Source organism: Thermobia domestica, chromosome 3 (genome assembly GCF_964235325.1).
Source record: "Thermobia domestica chromosome 3, izTheDome1.hap1.1, whole genome shotgun sequence".
NCBI lineage: Eukaryota > Metazoa > Arthropoda > Insecta > Zygentoma > Lepismatidae > Thermobia > Thermobia domestica.
The window spans coordinates 207,507,138-207,529,947 of NC_137456.1; the positions used below are offsets into that span (position 1 = coordinate 207,507,138).

The following is a 22,810-nucleotide window of genomic DNA, read 5'->3' on the forward strand; positions in this document are numbered from 1 at the left end:
TCTGTTAGTGTTGGAAATTAGTCTGCTTTTCCCAAAATGGGAGGGAAGGAGAACAACACAAAAACATAATCTGAATAGTGGATACGTAGATTAAAGGAAGAACAAAAATGTCTATTATACAGAGTATAGTTTCAGAATTTAATATGTTATATATATTTAATATAAAACTTTTCATTAAATGTATTCTACTATTTAATGATTTTTTTTTAAATGTAATGTGATATGATCCAGTGTTAATATATTCTGCTCTCCAGGATACATTTCTGCGTCCGTTACTGGCTGGAAGTACTATATAAGTCGAGTATTGGTTTAGAATGTGAGAAGATATTAACAACAACTGAAGAATGGGCTCAGGGTTCAGGCTCATTTTGGCTCAGGGTTAAAACGCTTACCTGTGGTGCGAGACGTCCCTGGTTCGATTCCAAACGATATGAGTTTGTGATGAACAACATCGTAGTTTTTCTCTGAGTTTTCATATTTTCGTCCACATTCTCATTCCATAAACATTTCATTATCATATATCTACTTCATTAATCATCATTTTCCTTTAACTTACAAGGTACATAATCGTGGGACAAAATTGGAAGATTTAACTTACAACTGAAGAAATATTTTCGCTTTTACAACTTGCTTAAAGAAGTTTTCTCTATTATTGATATTTTCTATGTCCTATATTTGTTAAAAATATCCTAAATTTTTATGATGAACAAACCTAATTTAAACATCTTTTAAAATGACTTCGAATAACTCACGCGGTCTTGCATAGACAGTTGATTCTCATAGCTTCATTCTCATTACCTTCATCATAAAAAGTATTGTTGAATCTAAACTACAGCTATCAATTTAAGACCGAAATAATAAAAAAGTGCTATAAATACGAACTATATAAGAGCTGGCTTGTAGCAGTAACAAAATAATTCAAGCAGAAACAGCAAGCAATACCCTGTTTAATGTTAATTCATGATGAAGCAATTATCAAATATTTATAATGTAAAAAGCTAATAAAATCAAATTCCTGGAAAATGATAGATGAGTGTTAAATGAAGGAAATCTGGTTATTTTCTCAAATAACTTCTACCGATATACAACAGCTTTAAAACTACCAACTACGCTTTTATTTTATAGAAATTCACTGTTATTAGCCGCGAGACTTTTTGATGCATAAATTTCTCAAACTAGCTTGATATCTCCATTCCAACTCCTGATTGGCTAAACTCAGTTCCCATAAGGAAAGTCTAATGCTTTTTCAAAACTCGCGCCCCGAGATTAAATATCATATGATATGTTCATAATCTTTTTACCTCTAGCACTACCTACTCTCCCCCTGTTGAGCACTGGCGCGAGAACACCCGATGTCGATCTACCTAGATATATAATAGAACGCCATTACTTTACCTGATTCTAGTGCTAAGTCAGTAATGCACCAATTGAACCAAGACCGCTCTATACAATTAATGTGTTACTTTTCTTTAGCAAACCACATTAAACACGAATGACCTCAAAATTTTAATGGCTCCCTTACTGCTTCCTAAAGACAGAGTACGTTTGTATTTTCTTGGCACGCTTCCCGTCTAAAGGTTGGATTGTTGCCACACCAACGTTAAGGTGAGAGAATAGCCTAGGAGACATAGCAAGACGCCACACTACCCACAAGTCACTGTAACACACGCGTGACATGTTCGCGTGTGATAATTAAGTACTTCAAATACCCGCCAAATAGCAATGTCATCATCTGATGGCTGGCTGACAACCAACGACAAAACCAAATAGGCCTACGATATCTATTGGTTTAAACCGTTCACGTGAATGGTAGCAGAAACCACTTTAAAGAACAACCAAGAGCACTGGCGGGAAGTGTGCGAAGATGAAATGTCCTGTAGCTGCGTTCCTGCTTGTAGGATTTGTTCTGTTCTAAGTAAAATATGGTAAAATTACTTCTTAAAAAATGTCAGCTGTAACTCAAGTTAACTCAAGATGGTGATAACATACTGCAAGAAAAAATAAATTTACCTACTTTGAATTTCCTTTCGTTCTTTCCACTGTTCATTCTGAATACCTCGACGTTACTACTAACCAGTACATAGATGCTCATAAACGTAACAATCAATAGTGCAAGGGGTCCCACCTCGGCTTGCAACCACTGTTTCAAGCTTATGTTACTGACTATGTCAATTACTGTTATTCATTTTGTGTATGAGATTTATACATTTTAAAGTTTTATCTTGGTAGCAAACTGGTTTCCTAACCCATTGTTAAAGTGCAAGCAATGTTTTTTAAATGAAAAAAGAAAAGGAGAAAACAAATATTAAAACGACGAAGGGTTGTATAATAAACAATGTCGTGGAGAAAGGCCCTTGAATGCGAAATAGCAAAAGTGTCACCCAATCGATGGCGAAGCCAATCATCAGTGTTAGCAGATGTACTAGTATGTGTAATACGTTCTTACAACCGAAAGATCTAGAAAGCTAATGGTGTTACCTATTCGTAGCTCTCTGAAGGAGAGAGCTATCCAAGGCTGTACCAAGGTGCCTCAAGGAGAAAAAGCCCTGCAGAGCAAAAGAAATACATATATAAATCACTTCAAGAGAAACTGTTATGCTGTCTAGCAAGGGGATAAAGTTTCAACTGTTATTCTTCAAAAATAACTCTGATTGGGGTGGGGGGCAGCACAAATACTCTCCTCCACTGCGGCCAACTCCCTGATTGGGGGCCGCGAAGAGAGAGTTTTTACAGCGTTGAGTGTGTTTTACGGAATGCTCGAAATGGGTCTTATCCTCCGACATGATTTATTCCGACACTTATTCTTTCATTAATTTTCATACAAGGACTTAGTGATATTCTACATGTACAGTGGCGTATTTAGGGGGCTTCTGGGCTTAATCCCCCCCGAAATATTACTTACTATAGTAAAGTATATGAAATATCTTGCAGAATTTTCACTTTTCCAGGCAAAGCCCCCCCCCCGAAACAAAATCGTAAATACTGTACATGTAAGTTTCTAACTGGACGGTACACTTGAAAATTCATAATGCAAAATATATAGGCTATGACGCTGGTGTTTGGAATTTCTCGTTTCGAGATGGTTATATAGGGAATGTTTCGAAAACTGGGGAATGGTAATATTAAAATAATGAAAAAAAAAAAAAAGGGAATACTGTTCCTCCTAATACGAACATCCTTATTTGCGTGAAAGAATTTTTGTAATGGAGAGATGACTTAAATCGCCAGTAGTTCTTTGTTTCTGAATCCATTCTATAATTTCGACACCGTAAACTATTTCGGTTTAAAAAAAAACAGTTTTTAAAATCAAATGAACTATTGGTTCTTAAAAAATGATTTTGGTTAAAACCGAAAACGACAAAACGATTTTCAGATATTCGATGTTTCAAGAAACCAAAAACCGAAAAAAGTCATGAAATGTGAATAGCACTAGTTCTGGATATGTTCACGATCAGGGTGGTTGCCAACCCAATTCATTGAAGATATGGCGCATCTGAGAAAGTATGATGAGATATGGAGATTACCAAAGCTTAAGGTGCTATGAACGATAGGGAGAGGAGCTAGGGGTCCTGGAACTTGAAAGTCAGCAATAGCATATAATGGGTATTATGCAACTTGAAATTTCATATCTTGAAAATGGAGAGAAATCGGAATGAAACTTAGGAACTTACTGTATTTGCCGGCGTATAAGACGCACCCCCTTTTTTGGGAACGATTTTCGAGAAAAATGTAACATGTTAAAATTTTATTAATTTCCACTATTTTTTGTTCAAGCATTTATTATATTTTATTTTACTTTAATGTAGGTATTTTACTTTAATCATAAAATGTAAACAGATATACTGTAAAAAGAAACAAGAAAATACATGCGTTCATGACAAAAATAAAAGAACATATTCCATGTGCGTTACATACATCTGAATGGCTTGGACAGTAGGAAAAGAGAACAAAAAGAAAAAAAAGATACATTCGTACATGACAAAAATACAAGAACATATTCCATGTACGTTACATTTACCTAAAAGTCTTGGACAGAAAGATGACAAACTTGTTTTGTCACATTGGAAGGCGTCAGTCATCACTGTTATCAGCAGAACTTGAAACTTCATCGCTTACCTTTTAACCAGAAGTAAAGCTACCACTGTCTTCATACAGTAAGTCGTCCTCAGAACCATCCATCCTATCGTTACTGATTCCACATTTTTTAAATGATTTATGAGAGTTTCCTGTCACTTCATCCCATGATGCTTTCACCCATTCGCATATTTATGAGATACTGGGTTTCCTTCTTCCTGTGGGAGTGACTTCGAAGTCAGTAGACTTCATCCAGGTATTCGATTTCTCTCTCATGAGTCCCTTGAAAGGTTTTTGATAGAAACATCTAAAGTAGGGATGGCCAAAATTTTCCGGAATCCGGATTCCGGAAATTTTGTTTTCCGGAATTTGTAAAAATTCCGGAATTCAGAAAAATTCCGGAATTCAGAAAAATTCCGGAATTCAGAAAAATTCCGGAATTCAGAAAAATTCCGGAATTCAGAAAAATTCCGGAATTCAGAAAAATTCCGGATTTCGGAAAAATTCCGGATTTCGGAAAAATTCCGACATTCGGAAAAAATCTGGAATTTAGAAAAAATCGGAATTTTTCCGAGATCCGGAATTTTTCCGATTTTACTTTCCGGATTCCGGAAAGTAAAAATTCTGGAATTGTCCATCCTTAGTTAGTAGCTGTTAAAAGGAAACACAATAATGAATAGGCTATATATACTGTATTAATTTCTTGTAGTTGGATATGTCTTTATCATTTACGTAGACAATTGCTACTGCAGTTATTTACTACTTTATGAGAAAGGTCTTATTTTCACACACAAAAAAGTCGCCGGTATGTCTCAAACATTATCGCGTTCCCACCTGCAGCTGCTCCAAAGCACTGCAAACTACTTTTTAAACAGGCGAAAGGCCGTGAAGGAAAATAAATCTCAACAAATATTCTAATAACATTCGCTTATTGTCAACATACCTACAGTGAGCGCAGAAAGTGTTCGTACACCGTGCATACTTTATATTGAAAACAGCTAGCATGAGAACGGGAGGTGGAAAATATATACTGTATATAGCCAGAATTAAGACTACACATTCATACATTTTATTTCTATATACAAGAGAAAGGCCAAACAAACACAATCACTGTTTTGTTCAGAAGAAAAGAGAGAATTCCTTTTTTGTAAACGCAAAAAGTCACCGTACACTTCTGCTTGAATTAATGCTTATAAAGTATATTACGTTATTTAATATTTTGTGGGAATACCCTGTGCGTTAATGATTGTCTGTAGTCTTCGTGGCATTGATTTCACCTGTAGTAGTTCGTAGTTCTGTAGTTTCGGGACTGATTATGTCCCATTCTTCTTGAATAGCTTTTCTTAGACCTTCTTTAGTAGACAAGCTGTGCCTTCTGATTCTTGTCTCCAGAACAAATCATAGATGTTCTATGGGGTTCATGTCTGGGGATTGGCGAGGTGTGCGAAGCTGTTTCAAGGTATTATAGAGTCAGGGGCGGATCCAAAGGGAGGCGATCGGGGCGATCGCCCCCCCCCCCCCCCCGCACAAGAGAAAACTTTCTTATTTTATATATAAATAAACCCATGCATAACAAGTTTGGAGCTCTTAAAAGTAGCAGTATTACCGCCGACCTCCCCCCCCAGAAGTCCGTCCTGGATCCGCCCCTGGCAAACCTTGCAGACAGGCAAACAATACAAACAATAATTGCGATGTATAATGTTTCTATCACTGTGCGAAACCATAAAAAAATAATAATAAAAAAAAAGAACTGGAAGACCAAGAGTGTTGAGTGAACAAGATAAACGTTACATTATTAGGGAAAGAAAAAAGGTTCCAAAAAGTAGTGCTGTGCAATTGGCAACGGATCTGGAAACACGCGGTGTTAAAGTATCAGCTAGTACAGTGCGAAATATTTGCAGGGTATCATGGTCGGATAGCCAGGAAAATGTTCTGGGTGAAAAGACAAATCGTATAAAGAGACTAAAGTTTGAAATAGAGTATGAAGATAAGGGATAAGGCTTCTTTCTGGAATAGGGTCATATTTTCGGACGAAAGTAAATTTAATTTTATCGAGTCCAATGGGAGGCGTATGGTATGGCACAAGGTGAATACAGAGATGAATCCACAAAATCTCGTCCCTAAAGTAAGACACGGAGGAGGGTCCGTGCTCGTCTGGGGTTGTATGAGTGCCTCAGGAGTGGGTCGTCTCCACCTTATCGATGGAGTGATGATCCACAAAGTGTATATTAACATATTAAAGGAATATCTCCATACTAGTGCGCAGAAGATGGTTCTTGAAAACAATTTATTGTTCAGCAAGACAACGACTCCAAACATACAGCGGAAAATACTCGATTGTGGCTACTCTATACAGGGGCGGATCCAGGACGGACTTCTGGGGAAGGGGCGGTCAGCAGTAATACTGCTACTTTTAAGAGCTCCAAACTTGTTATGGATGGGTTTATTTATATATAAAATAAGAATGTTTCCTCTTGTGGGGGGAGGGAGCGATGGCCCCGATCGCCCCCCTCTGGATCTGCCCCTGAGGTTTGCTATCTTTCTCAAAGACTTACCCTTCTTATGCACTTTAATAATTACTTTTCTCTTCTCCTCATTTGTTTCTGTTCGGTTGCTTCCCATTTCGACAGCCCACCGTGCAGTTTTTTCACTCCTATTCACAACTAAACTTATTCTGTTACTCGTCATGCTATACAGAGGTGTATACTCAGGTAAATACTAGTGAACCCCAGTTGTGGTATCTTTGTTTCGTATTCGTACATCAGGTGTACGATCACTTTTTGCGTCTACTCTATACATTTTCTACGGAATTTATTTACTTTCTGACCATTAAACTTCTCTTTGTGGTTCTTTATTGATATATTCATAAAGCTTAGTTTTCATTATTCATATTGTGTGTTATTACACTTCTTAAATTTTCTGTTTCTTTTTCGCAGGCATTCTCGTTTCAATAGCATAGGTGTACGAACACTTTCTGCGCTCACTGTATGTACAGTAAATACAAATTTATAATTTTTGACTTTACGAAGTATACAATGTTATCATCATAGGTATTCTGCCTTTATTGGCAGGTCACTTGCCGCAGCTGAGAACCTTCCATGCTCCACGGTCCTCCGCTAACCTTTTCGTCTTCGCGTATGATCTTTCTGTTTTAATATCATCCATTAATTGTAGTCTCCTTCGCCCCCTCCCTCTCTTTCCCGCCACCATACCCTCTAGGATGTCCCTCATGATACAATCTCTTCTTAGGCAATGTCCCAACCAGTTTCTCTTCCTCTTCCTAATAATATCTAGAAGTGTTCTTTTCTCACCCACCATTTCTAACACACTCTCATTCGTTTTCCGCTCGACCCAACTAATTCTTTCCATTCTTCTCCACACCCACATTTCGAAGGCTTCCAGTCGATTTTCGTCACCTTTACGTAATGTCCACGTTTCCGCCCCATACAGTACAACACTCCACACGAAGCATTTTATGAGTCTTTTTCTCAACCCTTTGTTCAAGGTCCCACAAAACAGACTTTTCTTTCTTTTAAAGGCTTCTTTCGCCATTCCTATCCTTGCTTTTATTTCACGTTCGCATTTCATGTCATTACTAAGAATTCTACTCAGGTATCGAAAACTATTCACTTGTTCTATTTTCTCCTCTCCTACTTTTATATTTGACACAGACCCCTTCGTTCCAATCACCATGGCTTTTGTCTTTCTAACATTTATTTTCATCCCATATTCTTCAAAGCCCTTTCTCATTTTTTCTAACATTTTATTGATTTTCTTTTCAGATTGTGCAACAAGCGCCATATCGTCTGCAAATCTTATACATCTAATCATTCTACCTCCTACCGAAATGCCATCATCATCATGTAGGCTGTTTTTCACTATCTCTTCTAGATAGACATTAAATAGTGTTGGCGAGAGGCAGCATCCTTGTCGAACTCCCCTTCCAATTGCACTCTCTTCCATCAGTTCTTCCCCTATCCTAACACTTACTTGTTGGTTCATGTATAAGTTTCTTATGAGTCTTCTATCTTTCCATTCCAACCCTATCTTCGTTAGAACTCCCAACAACAATTCCCTATTCACGCGGTCAAAAGCCTTTTCAAGATCAATAAATATAACATACACCTCTTTCCCTTTTTCTATAAATCTTTCACCGATCGCCCTTAATAATCCAATTGCATCTCTTGTGCCCTTGCCTCTTCTGAGCCCGACCTGCTCCTCCTCAACCTCTTTATTTGTTCTTTCATATAACCTTCTGTTCAGTATTCGGAGCAGAATTTTAGCTGCATGAGATATGAGACTAATAGTTCTATAATCCTCACATCTCTTTGGTTTCGATTTCTTAGCCATCGGTATCATGATCGTTTTTAGAAAGTCTCTTGGCCATTCTCCTGTTTCATATATTTCATTGCATAGTCGCCACAATTCTTTCTTTCTTTTGTCTCCTATATTTTTAATGAATTCTATTGGTATGTTATCTATTCCTGTTGCCTTTCCATTCCTAATCTCGGATATAGTCTTTTCAAACTCATCCCGAAGAATACTAAATTCTTTATCATTATGTAATTGTTCAATAATTAACATAAGCAGGCATTCATTAATTTATATTAATATAATAATTAACAAAACTAATAAGCGGGTGATTGATGACTCAGTGGTAGAGTTTTCATCTATGGTATTCTAACCCAGGACATGTGGGTTTTCGATGGCTAATTTTGTGTTCGAAAATTTTCCCGGTGGTACTCTTGGTTCCATCATCACTCATTAACGAATTTAGTTTATCAAAACTCTATAGCCATATATTCATTCTGTCCGTCAGTGAAACAAACAGTCTCAAGAACTATCTGATGGATTACCAATCAATTTTGGCCATGATGTACAGAGTCAGTAGTTAAGAATCGAGTTCCCTGATGAATGTAATATTCAAACCGGAAGCGGTACAAATCAACCATTTCCGGTTTTAACGTTAATCATTATATAGTAAATATGGTAATAGATAGCGAGAAGCGGTTTCCAGTAATCGACATATATAACATTCATGTAGATAGAATATTACCCAGTTTGTGCATCTGCTGAAAATAATGAGCTTAGGTATTTAGAGAGCATTTTCCGCTTTAGAAAATGTGTGCTTGGTAAAGAATGTAGAGAATTAGCTGAGTCAGGCACGTAGCTAGAATATGGTAATAGGAAGGGGGGGGGGGGTCTGTCACGAAATACTGTGGTTATTTACCAGGGGCTCAATCATTCTAAACTATTTTATTGGCAACATATATTGGTTCGTTTAGCCAAGATTTCTAATGGGGGCATGATATGAAATACTGTGGTTACACACCAGAGGCTCGATCAATCTAAATATTTTACTGACAACATACCCATATTGATTGGTTAGGACAATAAAATGAGGATATATTAGTAAGTATTTTAATAAGAAGCTATGAAGAAATCTCGAGTAAAAGAATATAAAAAAAAGTATTGAAAAAGATATCGTCTTCCGAGGTCATTCGAACGGTGTCGAGAATTTTGCGTCTGGGAAATTTGCGCCCTACCTCAAGAACAGGGAAAATTGCGCCTGCGATGTACCTCCACCGGGAAGTTTGAGCCCTGCGAAATAAAAGAACCTATTGGAGCTTACGCATTTGCTCGGAGGGGCTGACATTACAGCATAAACAATCCTCCCCCCACAACCATGCCATTTGTGATTTATTTTCATTGTGGCTATATAAGGGGAGAATAAACTTCAATATAAGCCAAAAGAACACAACGGATCAACGCAATCACTGCTTCTTCCAGAGATGATTTTGGGGGAACACTGGCCTCCCCAGAGCTCTCCGAGTGCCCCCTCGGAGAAGACCAAAATAATACGTCTATAATATAATAATAAATAGAATAGTACCAGCAGTGACCCCCCTCCGGAATACTAAATGTGCCCCCCGGAACATTTTTCCTGAAAGAACGACTGAACGCAATTGTGTGTGTGAAGTGTAATTCCAGCAAGTAAACACACTGTACATAGTTTTCTTGATAATATTACTGAACTGATTTTACATTCACTTTACATTTTCTTTTCTATATTTTGTGTCCTGAAAAGCCAAACAACTCGCAAGGATTGTGAACAGAGATATCTGGGTAGAGCCAAACAGCCTTTTGTAGATTAAATTACACTCTTTGATTATATTAATAAATAATTATATATCAGTCATTTATACGTTTATTGTAAATTTTGTAGTATAATGAAAAATTGTATTTGTACGGATTGCCCTTTAGTGAACTAAAATTGTATTTTTTTTTTCATTTGTTCGGAATATTATAACGGATGGAGTAACTCACTGAGACGATGAGAGGCAAGCCTAGTTCAAGTGCGAGTGGAAGTTACTTTAAACAATACAATAATAAGTTGAATTGTAGGGCGCTAACATCCCAGTGCAAATATATAGCCGGTGCATTTTCCCCTCTTTTTGGGGTAGGGCGCAAACATCCCAGTGCAAACATATTGCGAGCGCATTTTTTCCTATTTTTGTGGTAGGGCGCAAATTTCCCGGGCGCAAAATTCTCGCATTCAAGGAAAATATAATGTCCGTGAAGTTGACAAGCCACTTATGTCAGACTCCAATTTCGACTTTAAACGTCGCTAGTGCTACGTTAGTGTTCGATAGTGACGCAAATCGTTAGTACTCCAACTGCATGCCAACACGCCCACTTCTAAGAATCATCTCAAAAATGAGGTTAACCGTTAGAGCAAGTAAGTGCTCATTGGTGCCATTAACATTAACGTTAATGCCTCCATCGTACGGCCCTTTGAGTAATAATAACACCACGTTTTTTGCTAGTCTCAATGCGTCCCTATATTCTCGCAAACATTCTGACGTGCCCAAGTTAGTTACTTTTTTTGGGGGGGGGACTATTGTTTATCTGTTATTGTTTATTGTTTATTGCTAGTCTGCAGAGTAGTCCTTACATTAATATGCCATTGTCCTTGATAATCATTGCGTATTTACAAGCAATTTGTTATTACTGTTAGAAGATATCAAAAAACAACAGATAAAATCTACTACTTAACGGTTCATATTTTTCTTTTACAGTACATAAACGATTAATAATAATAATAATAATAATAATAATAATAATAATAATAATAATAATAATAAGACTATTCCAGCATAAAAGTTATCAATTGCATCACACTGGCAACAAGCGACGCATATTTTAACTTCATAAAAAATCGTTTCTCACGATTTTCTGGAAAACTACGTATGATAACATCTTCATTATGTCAAGTTGTTTATCTCAGTGTGATATATGTCTTACCTCTGGACAATATCACAGTAAAACAAAAATTAAGTATTAGGAGTACATCGTACTTTTGGACTACATCTCATTAACCATGGGAAGATTGAGTAGTGTATACTTTAGGATGTAAGTTTCAGCTTAACTTGCATCATACATTCTTACGATTACAAAAAGGAAATTTGTTCGTTTGCATTTGAACAAAATTCTTAGGATTACAAAAAGAAAAAATATTTTTTCCGAATTCCGGAATTTTTCTGAATTCCGGATTTTTTCCAAAATCCGGAATTTTTCCGAAATCCGGAATTTTTCCGAAATCCGGAATTTTTCCGAATTCCGGATTTTTTCCGAATTCCGGATTTTTTCCGAAATCCGGATTTTTTCCGAATTCCGGAATTTTTCCGAATTCCGGAATTTTTCTGAATTCCGGATTTTTTCCGAAATCCGGAATTTTTCCGAATTCCGGAATTTTCCGATTTTACTTTCCGGATTCCGGAAAGTAAAAATTCCGGAATTGGCCATCCCTAATCTAAAGGTTGAAGCTGGCTTGTAAATCCTCCCGGTATTACGGCTATGTGCGTTTCCATATCATGCAGTTTCTTCTTGACAGCCTCTGTTTTGTGGGCACGAAATTCATCCCAAAGAAGTAAGGACTGTTTCCTTAAGAGTCCTCCAGGGCGCCTGGACCACACCTTCTCTATCCACTTCTTAATTCCGTTTTCATCCATCCAACCCTTTTTATGAACGTGAATCACTACACCATTTGGTATTTTTTCTTTTGGTAATGTTTTTCGTTTAAATACCAAGAATTGACTCAATTTCGTTCCATCTGTACATGATAACACAACAGTGTAACGAGTTTTTTCATGACCAGTGGTTTTCACAGTAACAGCTTTTTGTCCTTTGAGTGCACTCTTTTATTTGAAGGTACATCAAATGTGAGAGGTAACTCATCCATATTGGCTATTTGCGAAAGTTGAAATTGTTTACGTTTTCTGATTTTTAAGACATATCTGTGAAACTGTACAATTTTGTCCTCATATTTAGCTGGCATTCTCTGTGCTATTTTAGTTTTTACACGCATACAGAGGTTGTTCAGTCTACATTTGGCTAATTTCGACTTACCTAAAAATTTAGAACAATCCATCGCGCCAGGTCCATAAGCGCTCGATGTGTTTCCCTTGGTTCCTAACAATAGCCTGACAGCGTAATTTCCACTGTAATAGGCTTCTCTGAAGAACTGGGAGGGGAATCTTGTTCCATTCCCTTTTCACAGCTTTCCAAAGTCCTTCCACAGTTGTCACACGCCGTTTCCCCAGAGCCCGCTTCAGCAATCCAAATCCTCAATAGTCCATAGGACTTGCATCTGGAGATTTAACAGGTACCTCATTGAAAGGTATCACCTGTATACCACTTGCCTCCTCCATCTCCCTGTAAAATGCGAGGGACGATCGTGAGGTATGTGATTAGGCCTTGTCCATGTGAATGCGCACCAGATTGGCGTCATTTCCATACATTGTTGGAATCTCATGCTCGTAGGTCGGCCGCATGATCTGCTTCTGAAAATACTGCGAATTTATTTTGAAGTTCTTTGCCACCCTACGAATCTTCAGTTTACCTCGGTAACAGTAGCCAGTAGCTACCATGAACCCTTTTGGGAAGGATTCTTTACAGACGCGGACCCACTTTCTGAAGTTCATGGCGCCTTTCTCTCAGTGCATGATGGCTCTCGGTTTGCCGCAGTCGGAAAGGTAAATACATGCTTCATCGAGCGTTACGACGTATACATCCACCTTTGTTTCGCCAGATGCCGTTCGTACAGCTTCCGGGCGTTACACTTTCGTTCCTTTTGGTGGGCATCCGTGAGAAGATGGCCGCGGGCTGTCATGACTTTTTCCAGCTTGAGTTGATGGTGTAACGTCCGGTTCACAGTCCCCAAAGACACATCAAGACGATTAGCCATACACCTTTGTGTTGGCGGATTTTCTTGCATTGTCATTTTGCGAAGTTTCCTCTGCATAGTGGAGGTGGCCTTGGGGCATTCCCGCTTTCTAGGCAACTTCGTTGGTGATCCAAATGGTGGAACTTCGTTGCCCTTGTACTTTTTAATAACATTTTTTACTTTGCTTAAACTGATGTTGCAACCCTTCTTCTTGCACTGTTTTCTAATGACAGAAACACTAAAGTGGGCGTCTTAAAGAGCCGCGACATAGCTTTCCCAAAACCGGCTTAGTTTGGGCGGCATTTTGGTCACAGAGCGGAAATCCACATACTTGGAAACAAATTTAACAACACAACACTCACAACAATGGTCCTGTTTTGTGCGTTATTGTCGTCTGCGCGGAAAAAACAACTCCGTTCCCAGGAAGCCACTGCACAACACTGCAGGACGTCAAGAGCCAGGTCGGGTGAGTTCATCCCGGGAAGGGGAAGGAACGAAATCGGCTAAACATAGGCTGAACAACCTCTGTAGAAAGGCGATTTCTCATTAATCGGGAACACCATGAAGTTGAATCAGTGAAATCAGTGATACCTGTACGCTCTGCCATAGATTTTGCTTTGTGGATTTTCATCTTTGTAGACACTGCAATCCCGTCCGTCCTTTGGTCCTGAACGCATTTTCTTACATCCTATTCGAGTTGTGTCCATTTAACGACGACGACTGCGAAAATTATGCTTAGATCGCTTTGCTGCTGAAAGTTTATTTTCTTGTTTTCGCCAGGTGGGAATCATCTTTTCTGTAGGGAGAGGGCCAAAATTACGTTCTGCGGCTCTATTCCCATTAGCTTTTGCATATTCTATAACCTGCAGCTTAAAAGCTATGTCGTAGCTGTGCCTCCGCGACATTTTAACAACTTGCCACGATAACGAAGATTAAAGAACTGAAGCAGAACACTATGTGAATCAGGGATGTGCACAAGACAAGATTTCTGGCTGTCTCGTCTCGAAAATGTGGTGTAGAAGTGATGTCTCGACTCGAAAAATGTATATTTCTCTATTGGAAGAGCCCTGTCTCGACTCGAATTTTGTCAGGAAAATCTTGTCTCGACTCATCTCGTGCGCCTCCCTAATGCGAATCTTTCTTAGCCTTTGTTAGTCATCTATTCATAAACAATGCAAAACATAAAAACTGTGGTTACAAGTACTAAATAAAAGAACACCGTCATCCTTTCAAAAACAATGCGGTGAAACAACAACCGGCGGTTACAAAAGAACACAGACTTTTGGTCTTTATTCAGCGGTTTATAAGAACCATGCCGACAAGTTTTGCAGGCATATTCCTTTCGGGAAAACAATGTTATCGGTATCTTTGAAATATTCAACCTTATGTCAGCATTTTCTTGGACCCTGATTTCAACAACACAAAGGAGAAGCAGAGGCAGTGAACTATGTCTTGTAATTACCGTAGTTGCATAAGACGCACCGGCGTATAAGACGCACCCCAATTTTACCGACAATTTCAGAGGAAAAAAGTACGTCTTATACGCCGGCAAATACGGTAATAACAACAAAAAGTATTAACAAAATACACAAACAATTTTACTATCCCTGAAGAAGTGTTGCCAACTTACAATAAAATATATTTTCCTGAAATAGCATATAATAATAATTAATATAAAAAGTATTAGTAAGAAAGAATAAAAGCTAGCACTTTGGTGCAACATGTTGCAAACTATGGACACTATCTAAAGTTCAATTGAGAGAACAGGTATTGTCCCAGTTGAATCTTTTATATTTGCTACAGTTTGCAACACTGCGGTCTGTGCTTTACATATGTTGCGCAGCATTACTAGAGGGTAAGAAATACGCAAGAAAACGACATAATGCTATTTGAAATACCTCAACTTTATAATAAGTTTGGCAACATTGTCAACCGATAACCTCGCAGTTTGGCTTCTTTTATTAATCTTCAAAACAAAAAAACATTAATAACGTCGCAAATTGTAAAGCAATGTTACCAACAGATAAATTTACTGTAAATTTATCTCAGGGTGTTCCGGGAATAAACCGAGAAACTTCACATACGAGTGCAGTAATACATTACAGGAAAAAAATCTCCGACTTTGATCAAAAATACCTAATTATGGATATAAGACTACTTAAAAGAATTAGTTTGAGTTGGTCATAGTGTGGGTACGCTGAATACAATCGACAAACGTTTCATACGTATGCAGGACCTCTATGCAAGAAAAATGTTCGACGTTTATCAGAATCACTTGTAATTACGGGAATAATGGTACTTAAAAGGTAATTAGATTAACGACGAATTCCTGCAATCACCTTTAATTGACCCTATCTCTAAGCATTTCCGACCAAAATTGCAGATAAACTTTTTTCTCGTGTTGAAATCCTGAACACGTTTGCGAAATCCCCGGAACACCCTGTTTAATAGTTAATACACATTGTAAACGTACTTGTAGGAAAGAGCAAAATAGTTGAGTCAGGCGGTGAAATGCTGCATACTTTTGTAGATACACATGCTGACCATGGCCAACCTATGTAATTAGTATCTAGAAAATGATGACACAGATCTAGAAAATGATGCATGAAATGTGTAATAGACCGAATGCAAATACTTGCAGTATTATAACAATAGCACAATTGAAGAACATAAATTGTCTAAAAACAGTGCTCTCCCAATTCGAAAACCTATACAAATATCAATATGCCACACATGTTGGTTTTCGCTTATGGTTGAACAAAACCAAGGTGATTGGTTTTCAAAAGGAAAGACATGCGGCACAATTTGATATACTATGAGGTACTGTTAGCTCTAGCAGATAAGAACGTATATGTAGAAATATTAAAGTAGTGTAAAAAGACGGAAGAAGGAAGCGGAACTGTTAGTAATATAGTAGTCACGAGTGCGAATGGAAAAATGAAATGAAATGAAATCTTTCAGTTTTACGTCCCACGCTTATACCTGCTAGGCTAAAGGAGACGGTGATGAGAAATGAATGCAATGGTGGAATGAAGAAAGTGGAAGAACCTCGAGAAAACCCACGAACACTGTTTGTCCAGAAAGTTCACTTGGCACGAGCTAGGATCAAACCAGGGAATCCACGCACCAGAGATGAACGCTTTATCACTAAGAGATGTACCCCTTGCAAGTGTGAATGGTTACGAGTATGTTTGACGTTTCGTTCGTTTTGTGTTTTATTGTATTGTATTTTCGTTATTCTTTCATACATTTAACACTGCATTACAATGTATCTGAAGTGGACACGTCATTTATATATAAAGACAAAACTAAAACAAATAATAATGATGTAAATTATACACACTAGGTTAATAATTATATCTTACAGTTTGCATGATATTATTAAAAATAAAGTGATGATTACTTGCATTGTATGTAGAAATCCTTGCACAAACAGTACATCTAATGCTAAAAACAATGACACTGATTCACTGTAGACTATGTAAATTCGAAATTAGCAATTCATGTATTCCTCTACCGAGTAAAATTAGCGTTGTAATAAATATTTCTGGAGTTCTTTTTTAAATTTAGCAGAATCCTGAGTCTTTATATCTTTGAAAAAGTTATTGTAAAGCATGATACTCGCGTATTTACACCCTTTTTCATATAATACAGTTCCGTGTTCTACAATAGAAAAGTTTTTAGTTTCTTGTATCATGATTATGTTGGTCTACTCGCTAAGGAAACCTACGTATTTCTTTACAAATATCAACAAATTTAAGATAAAAAATAGGATACTGGAAGTATACGAAATTTTTTAAATAGTGGTTTGTAGTGATCTTTTGGTTTAGCAGTTGCTATTATTATTATTCGTTTATGTATTGTAAAAATTACTTTGGCTGTGTGTACATCTCCCCAAAATGTAATGCCATATGTTAAATTCGACTGGAACAATCCAAAGTAAATTGTTTTTAATGTAGAAACTTTCGAAACTTTTTAGTTCTTCAATCGCGAAATAAATCTCACAAATTTTTACTAAGCTTAGTTATATGCACATCCCAGGAGAGATATTTATCTATCCAAATTCTTAAGAACTTAATTGGTTTCACAGTCTTTTTTTTTTTATTTTCAATTAAGATGTTCGCCGGCTGTGGATGTTTGTTGCACAGGTGATGAAAATTGATAGCTTGTGTCTTTTCAATGTTTAATTTAAGCTTATTTTCTTATATCCAGTGAAATAGTTTACAAAAAATCTCATTTGCACTACCTTCAACATCTTTGTGTTCTCTTTTACTATAATATTAGCGTCATCTGCATAGGGATAATTCTGCTTGAGTAATATTACTTGGTAGGTCGTTAATGTATATGAAAAATAATAACGGCTCTAATACGGATTCTTGTGGCAATTCACATTGTATTTCTCATTTCCCCGATATGAGGTATGTAGTTTGGTTTATTTCTCTATTACTATATGCAATTTCTACTATTTGCTGCCGATTTTCCAGATACGATTTAAACTATTTGGATCCAATGCCTCTTATTCCATAATCTTGTAGCTTTGAAAGACAATTTGTGTGTGACACTAAGTCAAATGCTTTGGAAAGACAAAATATAACACCTCTATATTTCCCTTTTATCTAAACTTTTATGTATAATTTTTTAGGAAACTCTATAGCCTATTTCAGTTTCCATTGATTTCCCTTTTAAGAAGTCAAGTTGCTCGAGTGTTATTAAATCATGTTTAAATAAAGATGTTATTCAGACACTCATTGTGGTTTCTAGAAGTTTTGCTGATCTTTGCAGAATAAAAAGATAATTATGCTTTAGAACAGAAGGAAAGACATGTGGTGCAATATAACATGTATAACGGTCTGGAAATTTGCGTTTACGCAGAGAACAGTAGTGTGTGCAAATTGTTTATTGAAGAAAGAAAAGACCCAAGGAATAAATATTACGTGTATAGTGTATAATTAAACACATGTGGGGGTTATTTTGGTCTGCACAGTGAGACAAGCTGTCCTTAAGTTGTTAGTGGATTCCTTCGGCATTTCGGACGAAACGCCAACAAGGAAAGAAAGTATAGTGTTCAAACAGATTAAAAAGCAGGTGTTTGAAGAAGAGGTTGTAGTTCAAGAGTTAGGAACGGATCGATGTCAACCATTAATGGATTGTAACGAAAGTAGTTATTTTCACTAAGAAGAAAGGAGCCGACAAAATTCTCTGAAGCGTACTTGGCTGATGCATACAAACTCTGGACAAAATAGTCAAGAGGACATGATCTTTCCCACTTATGTTCTCCAAACTTATCTACCGATGTGTCACCTCGTGTAAAATTCACGAGTGTTATGGCACACAAGAGACTAGAAACAAAACAGTCTTGCAAAAATTTGAGAAAAGGCTCAAAACTCTTGCAAACACACTAAATCCTTACAGGAACGAATTAATAAAGAAGTGTGTGAGCATTTCACCGCAATGAGACAACATACCATTAACTACAACAGAATGATACGAATATGGACACTAAATATTAAATATTATACTTGACCCGAACAACACTTTCACCTTATTGTTTAAAGCGTCCCAATCTTGGGTCAAAGTTTTCAAAAAAAAGAAAATAAAATAATATTTCGTAACGCAACAAAAGTGAACAAGCGAGTTGCTGGTGATAAGTCTGATGTATACAGGAAGTCACACAATTTGTGAATGACGTTAAGAATTTTATTTAAGAGCACAAATTGTTTCCAGATTAAATAATGAATGCACACCAATCCAGATTCGGTAGAGAATTACGTGCTGGAAGAAATCTTTAAGGAGAAACAAGACAGCTTTCGTGCCATGGGTTCAATTGTAGCAACAACAAATTCACATATGATGTCAGTTCTTTTGACGGATGGTAGGCCTACTTTACTTCCACACATGTATGTTCTCGTCGTAGACCCCAATGGACATTTCCCAGTGATGATGACACACGAATTACGGAATGTGAAAGCGTATGCAAACAAATCAGCGAACATGACACAACGTGATTTGAAAGTATTTCTGAAGTATTATGGCTCGCTTTACAAGATAGAGTATGTATTGTTCTGTTGGTGGACTCATGACACACAAGGATGATGCTCTTTATAACGAAACGGTGCCTGAAGGTGAGTTTTATAAGAAGTTGATCTTGGGTAAATGTACACGTCTGATATAACCAGCTGGTGTTTCCATTATTAGTCCATTCAAAACCATGGTAAAGTTCATCATTAAAACATTAATAGTTTCATCCCAGGTTAAAGTGTTGCACCGAGACCTTTCTCTCCGCATTTAGTCGTTTATATATTCTCAGTTTTCAGCCAATCGATTTCTAAGTTTGCTCCGATTTGCTTCTTTTAAATGTGTATATGTCAGCGAACATCCAGAACCGTTTTAAACACCTTCGGAACATTGCGTCGAAAGTGGACTTGCAGAAGTATGTTTCAAGACTTACTGCGCCCAGCTTGCCTTCCTACGGTGTACTCACTGCGAGAAATGCTTTTGTGTTGACCACTCTTTAATCATTGATCCTCATGTCCACTAGAATAGGTGGTAATATGCCGTTTTGTACTTGGCAGCACTGCTTGTTCGATTCGGACGTTGCGCATTCAGTGCACCATTTTCTAGAGCTGTGTCGATATATTAATTACATAGGTTGGCAATGGTGAGCACGTGTATCTCCGACAGTATGCAGCACTACACCGTCTGGGTCTGACTGCTAGTTTGATCTTTCCTACGAGTACGTTATTAACTGATATATAGTTTTATTTACAGTAAATGTATTGTTATCAGTTGACAACACTGCTTTACAGTCGGCAACATTATTCATGCTTTTCGTTTTGAAGGAATTATTTGTCACGAACATGAATATGCAAACCCAAACTGCGATGTCATCGGTTGGCAATGTTGCCAACCTATTAATAAGTTGTAGTACCGGTATTTCAAAAGGCATTACGTCGGTTTATTGTATATTTCGTACCCTCTAGTAATGCTGCAAAACATATGTAAAGTACAGACCATAGTGTTGCAAACTGTGGCAAATTTACAAGATCCAACAGGGTCAATGTTGGTTGTCCCCATTAAACTTCATATAGTGTGCACTGTTTGTAACACTGCACTACCAGACTGCTATCATTTTCTTTCTTACCAGTTCTTTTGATTCTTTTGAATTTTGTATTTAATATATAGTGCCATTTCAAGAAAATACATTTTATTGTAAGTTGGCAACACTACTTCACGGATGGCAACACTGTTTATGCATTTCGTTACTACTTTCCGTTATTGGGTTTTTAATGTTTCATTTCTATTTCTCTCCATTTTCAAGATATTCAATATGAAGTTGCAAACTGCCCATTATATATTCTTTTTGATTTTTCAAGTTCCAGGACCTCTAGCTCCTCTCCCTATCGTCCTTAGCACCTTACACTTTGGTGATGTCTATACCTCGTCATGCTCACTCAGATGCGCTATGTCTGCAATGAATTTGCGCACAACCACCCTGACCCTTCCTGACCCTTCCTTGTTAGACATAGGTGCACCGTTTGTGTGTGTGTGTGTGTGTGTGTGTGTGTGTGTGTGTTTTGTTTGCAAAAAGATTCTTCTCCGGTAGGTCTATATAAATTTCGTAATTATAATCTTTAGAGTTAGACCATGAAACACACCAATGGATGCATTCAAGTATTAATATTTTTTCACTTAAAATTATTAATTATAGGAAACGCAGCTTCCTTCGAGCTTCAAGGTGAAAGTTCTATTTTCTTTCTTCAAGTTTATAGTTATACTCACCTATTATTTCTGCATTAAGTTTTTCTTATTTGTATTAACAAACAGTTAATACACTTTCTTCATTTTATTTACTTGTGAACTTACCTTTGTTATGGGCTGTTTCAGAATAGACTTTAATGATGTTTCTTTCGAAGAATCTCTTGATTCTGGGACAGATGCGGATTCCGGAGTAGGTGGTTCCAATTCAAATATTTTCACCGTCTTCGACATGGTCGTCATGGATACTTCTTTTGATAAGTCCTTGTGTAAAAGACAAACCAACAAGAAATCTAAAAAAAAAGAATATATACATGCAACCGTAGTTAATGTAAAACAAGATACTATTGATTGCCGAAGCTACATTGCAAGATTTCAGTCAAGGGATATTCCATGTCAATTCAACCAACAATGTCACCACACCATCTCAATTCTTATGATTTTTTTTTTTTTTACTAGCAAGGTAATATAGCAAAAATTTAGACTTTTTGGTTGTAATGTTTCTAAGTACTGCCCGTTGAAGTTTGCCAATTGTCTACAATCACCAATAACTAGTAACTGCGCTACGAAACAAAAATAATAGAAAATGAAGATAGCTTGAGCCACACTTTGTTTCGTTATGTCCAGTATACTTTGTAGCTTTGTATTAACTTATGTGGGAAATTATATAATTATTTATTGGAATAAACACAAATATTAAGCTTACTTGAAAACTAGTGAATATATAACGTATAAATTTATTAGAAACTATTAGGGATGCGCTCGAGTCGAGACACACACTGTAAAATTCGATACGAGTCGAGACAAACGTATTTCTCGACTCGAATTTTCGAGTCGAGACGGCTCTTAAAAATCTCGACTCGACTTGAATGTCTCGAAAATCTTTCTATAATTTTTAATATTATTTTGAGGAAAGTATTCACTCAGAAACTGTCTTGAAACCAATTCCAGCTTTTATTCCTTCAGAAAGGTACAGAACGCATAAAATTAATAGTTAATCTTTAAAGATCAAGATTTAATTTTCAGCTCAATTCAGTTAATTAGAACTAATAGTTAATGTCATTGTATTTGGTTGTACTGCAAATATAATGATAATAATAATAATTGATTATCTACTTTGTATAAAACTATTATCCGTAGTCTAAATCTAGTTTGTATAAATTTATTGCGATAAAGTGAACTTCATAAATTCTCTGAATGAGCAGTTGGTAGTCTATAGTAATTTAGCATAGTTATAATTATTGTGTTTTCGTTCCCATGAACGCAATAGGGTTTCGTAACTTCTGGATTATTCGTTTGCCCAACTATTCTGAGGCTTTAATATGTTGCAGCATATCACGAGCTACGGATAATATATAATGTAACATTTATTGTCCATCACATATGATACGAGACTATTTTACATAGTATATCTTATCTAATATAAATAAAATAAAGAGTTTGTTTGTGTGTTTGTCTGTCTGTCTGTGTGCGACCTGGGGACCAGACGAGTGGACCGAGAGTTACCAAATTTTGGTCACGGATACCTTGGTCCAGGTCCCAGTCTAAGGCGAAGCGTTTTTGTCAAAATTGGAACCAGGGGGTCTCAGGGTGGCATTTAGCGAGACATGTAGTAAAAGTAATCCAAATTGATCGACATTAGTGTCAAATCCATAGTTTTCACGGTCGCTGAGATCAATGGTGACACTTCCATCAGCGATGACTTCCAAATTCAGCCCCCATGCAAAGAATGGGTATATTAAGCTAGTATTACAA

The 22,810-nt window shown here is 37.0% G+C and overlaps 1 protein-coding gene across 4 annotated transcripts in view; it reads right to left on the minus strand.

The window, feature by feature from the left end:
- The window catches only part of LOC145680941 (E3 ubiquitin-protein ligase sina-like), a 63,021-nt gene that overhangs the window by 15,949 nt on the left and 24,262 nt on the right, over positions 1-22,810 (minus strand). For all 4 annotated transcript variants that reach the window (XM_081752144.1, XM_081752145.1, XM_081752146.1 and 1 more), the window contains exon 2: positions 21,164-21,348. In XM_081752144.1, the coding sequence (XP_081608270.1) occupies positions 21,164-21,298 (135 nt within the window). In that variant the 5' untranslated portion in view covers positions 21,299-21,348. The remainder of the gene's footprint in view (positions 1-21,163; positions 21,349-22,810) is intronic.